This window comes from Mandrillus leucophaeus, unplaced genomic scaffold, assembly GCF_000951045.1.
Source record: "Mandrillus leucophaeus isolate KB7577 unplaced genomic scaffold, Mleu.le_1.0 Scaffold862, whole genome shotgun sequence".
Classification (NCBI taxonomy): domain Eukaryota; kingdom Metazoa; phylum Chordata; class Mammalia; order Primates; family Cercopithecidae; genus Mandrillus; species Mandrillus leucophaeus.
Window position 1 is genome coordinate 527,261 of NW_012109386.1, and position 3,967 is coordinate 531,227.

The 3,967-nt window shown below is 44.4% G+C and overlaps 1 protein-coding gene across 2 annotated transcripts in view; it reads right to left on the minus strand.

The window, feature by feature from the left end:
* CNTNAP3 (contactin associated protein-like 3) overlaps positions 1-3,967 on the minus strand; it is a 229,914-nt gene that overhangs the window by 83,283 nt on the left and 142,664 nt on the right. For both annotated transcript variants that reach the window (XM_011968882.1, XM_011968883.1), the window contains exon 10: positions 1,123-1,229. In XM_011968882.1, coding sequence (XP_011824272.1) covers positions 1,123-1,229 — 107 coding nt within the window. The remainder of the gene's footprint in view (positions 1-1,122; positions 1,230-3,967) is intronic.

Sequence of the window (3,967 nt, forward strand, 5' to 3'; positions counted from 1 at the left end):
TGTGATGTTCTAATTGTAACAAATTAGAGGTCAATACAATGGCATGGCCTTTGAAATTCATAAAGGGTGATTCTTCAGTCAAGACAGATGATTTTTAATACGGCAGAGGCAGTTGACAGGTGTTAGAATATGTCATCCCTTAGACATTGTTCTTACACTTAAATGTCTACCAGAAGCATGTGGAAGGTTGGTAACAACAGACTCGGGCCACCATCTCCAGCGATTCTGATTTAGTAGGTTTGGGTGAGGCCTGAGAGTCTTTACTTGTAACAGGTTCCCAGGGACTATGGGTGCTGCTGGTGCATGGACCACCAATCAGGCATCCTGGAGCCAACGCTGTGGAGCCAACCTCCTTAGCTCAACTCCTCATCCGGCCACAAACTAGCTGGGGGCCAAGTTACTTAACCTCTTTCTGTCCTCAACTCTGCAATGAAGATAATGAGTACTTTCTTCCCGGAGCTGCTTTAGGGTTAAATGAGTTAATATATGCAAAGCAATATCAAAGGGCCAGCATAAGTACTCAATACATTAATACTTTTACAATTATTCATTTTACAATCATCACCACCAAAGAAAATCACAGTCATTGGAAGAGACCTTAAAGGTCCTCTAGTTTCTAGCTGATACCCAATTACCTCTTCAGAAATTTTACCATGTTGCAATCCCATGATGGCATCATCCCAGTGATTGTTAACAAATCTTTAAATACCTTAAATGTAACATTGACAGCGGGCAAGGGGTTGTTTTTCCCCCTTTCTTTGACTGAAAAGATTCTCAGAATTAAAAGTATGGCCCAACTCAAGTAATGGAACAAGCTGTTACATCATGCATTTTTAATTTAATTTAGTTTCTACCTTTTACTATATCTGATTCTCCTAGACGTACTTCCCCATTGCTTGCCAGCTTCTTTTTTCAATCCTATTCGTACCATGTATTTCTGTGCACTGTCTCAGCACCCTTGTATTAAATAAGGTGGATTAAAAATAAACTAGAAATTGAGTGCTGAAATATCTTTTCTGATATGTTTGCATGATTGCAAATATGCAGCTACATATAAACAACTAATCAAGATGAAATGACAAAGAGATGCTGACAGAAACGCGAGGGAGGCATGAGGCTTACAGGAATGACAGGTCTCGCCCGTGTAGCCTGTGCCCAGACAGTCACAGGAGAAGGTGTCCCACGACTGGGAACACGCGCCCCCATGCTCACAGTAGCTGGGCAAGCACCTAAAAGAAAACAGATACAACTGCTGTTTCCCTTTTCTGATCATCAGAAAATAAATGTCTTACCAAAACCAGGTTAATGTGAAACAACAGCATACGCAAGATAACCCCACATGACGTGATTACTGGGTCTACCATCAAGGTTCTCTAAATATAGTGACAAACTTTGGATGAATATATCCATTAGCATGCAGCTGATTATTAGGTATCTGTGACAACTGAATTGTCAACACATTTCTTTTTTTTTTTGGCCCAAAGGAAAAAAATAACTTGACATGTGGCTAGCAAAACCAATCACATACATAAAACTATGAAATACGGCATGCTCCATTACTACATTGTGGTCATTGTTAAAAGAAAGAAGGGGAAACAGGGAGGAAGATACGGAGGGGAGGAGAAAGAAACAGGAACAGCTTCAGTCACATAGTGACAGAGGTCCAGAATTTTGAAGAACATTTAATTTAGGTCATCTTGTTGCCTTTTAGATTTGGAATGAGCAGTCGGCTGTTGCTTTTTAAACAACCTTAACACTGGTAATATGTCAATATGACCCAAAGCAATCTACAAATTCAATACAATTCTTATTAAAATCCCAAAGCCTTTGTTTGCAGAAAACAAAAATCCATCCTAAAATTCACAGGGAATCTCAAGGGACCCTGAACTAGCCAAAACAATCTTGAAAAAGAACAGCTGGAGGTCTCGCACTTTCAGAATTCTCAGGAATCTGCTGCCGCCCACTATCATATTGGGGGCCTAGTCTGCCTGCCTCTCAGGATTGTTAGGGGAACAGGGAGCAGGGGACACTATGGAAACTGACCAGCAGCTGACACAGAGTGGAGGCTTCACCAAGAGGAAGCGTGACCTTCTGGAAGCCTGGCCTGAATACCAAGACCCACCTCCGCCTCGAGCAGGGTTGGATCTCAGCCTCCGCCCGCTGTCTCCCACTGCTGAGCACATAGCTAAGGACCTGGTAAAGAGTGAAGATTCTAAAGGACACTGACCTTCCGGGCTGTGAGGGACACCCTCGTCCATGCTGGAGCAGCACAGGGGGTGAGTGCCCACCCAAGTGCTCCTCCCCATGGGACCCAGAGAAGTAGCAGAAGAGGGGCTGGGAGGTTGTGACAGGCCTCCTGGCTGTGATGGGAGGATGACCAGCAGAGAACTGGGGTATGAAGTTGACAGAAAGCCCCAGGGGCCTGTATTTGGCCTCCCGAGAGATCCTTTGAGGGGAACCTGAGGGACTGGGAAGAAGAATCCACAGCATTCCCTACCCTCTCCATGCCCCCAGCCCCCGATCCTGGCTCTCTGGCAGTGCACCACCAGCTCAGGGCCAAGACTTCCACTGATTACATGGTGTTAATGAGCATTTAGTCTGCATTCAGAGAAGAGTTAGGGGCCATCAGAATCACAACTTTTCAAGTATTTCAAAGGCCAAGGCATGGAAAAGCCTGTGTGAACTGATCACAAGAGGGGGAGTTGGAGTGACAGGCAAGGATGGCTGGGTTGGGAGCCCACCCCCATACATTTTTAAAAAAGCAGCTGTTCCTCTTCCCCCACATCCTTCTCCCCCTCCTCCCCTTCTTTCTTAATGGAGCATCTTAAGATCATACGTGACTTGAAGATTCCACAAATTTTAAAAAACATTAAAAACCACTGCTGTTTGATATCAACAGGGAGAGAATTTTAGTTCAAAATATTTTGAAATAAAAACTATTTAAGTGATCTAGAGACTATCAACAAGCATACACTGTTTTTCTTCAACTAAACACAACATCAATTATGAAAAATTTACATGTAGTACAAATAATAGAGGAAGTAGCTAGCATGCAGAAGGCCAACACAGGGGAAGATGGCAGAGGGAGGGCAGGAGTAGCGTGAGCGGCCTGGTCAGCACAGCCAGGTAAGGAGGTGATGGAGGCCTCCCTGCTCAGGGAGCCCCAGCTGGAATGCAGTAGGACCCAACTGGAAGCTCTGCCATGTGGTATACAGAGCAACTCTTAAGAGTACAGGAGTGTGATGTAAGAGGTGATGTAAGAAGTTAAAACCTATCCTGGCTGGGTGCAGTGGCTCACGCCTGTAATCCCAGCACTTTGGGAGGCAGAGGCAGGCAGATCACGAAGTCAGGAGATTGAGACCATCCTGGCTAACAGGGTGAAACCCCATCTCTACTAAAAATACAAAAAATTAGCTGGATATGGTGGCAGGCACCTGTAGTCCCAGCTACTCAGGAGGCCAAGGCAGGAGAATGGCGTGTACCCGGGAGGCAGAGCTTGCAGTGAGCTGAGATGGCGCCACTGCACTCCAGCCTGGACAACAGAATGAGACTCCATCTCAAACAAACAAACAAAAAAAACCTATCCAAACATAAACATCCGTTATTTGTGATTCTGTCATCCAAAGTGCCCATTGCTATTTTTTGCATAGCTTACAATTTTGACTAAAAAAGATAACTTCATACCCTATATCTGTCTCTAAGTAGGATTTTTAGGTCTGGTATTTGAATAACATGTTTCTACTTTGCAAATTAGTGATATGGTTTGGCTGTGTCCCCACCCAAATCTCATCTTGAATTGTAGTTCTCATAATTCCCACATGTCATGGGAGGGAACCTGTGGGAGGTAACTGAATCATGCCAGCAGGTCTTTCTCACGCTGTTCTTGTGATAGTGAATAAGTCTCACGAGATCTGATAGTTTTATAAAGGGGAGTTTCCCTGCACAGGTTCTCTTGCCTGCCACCATG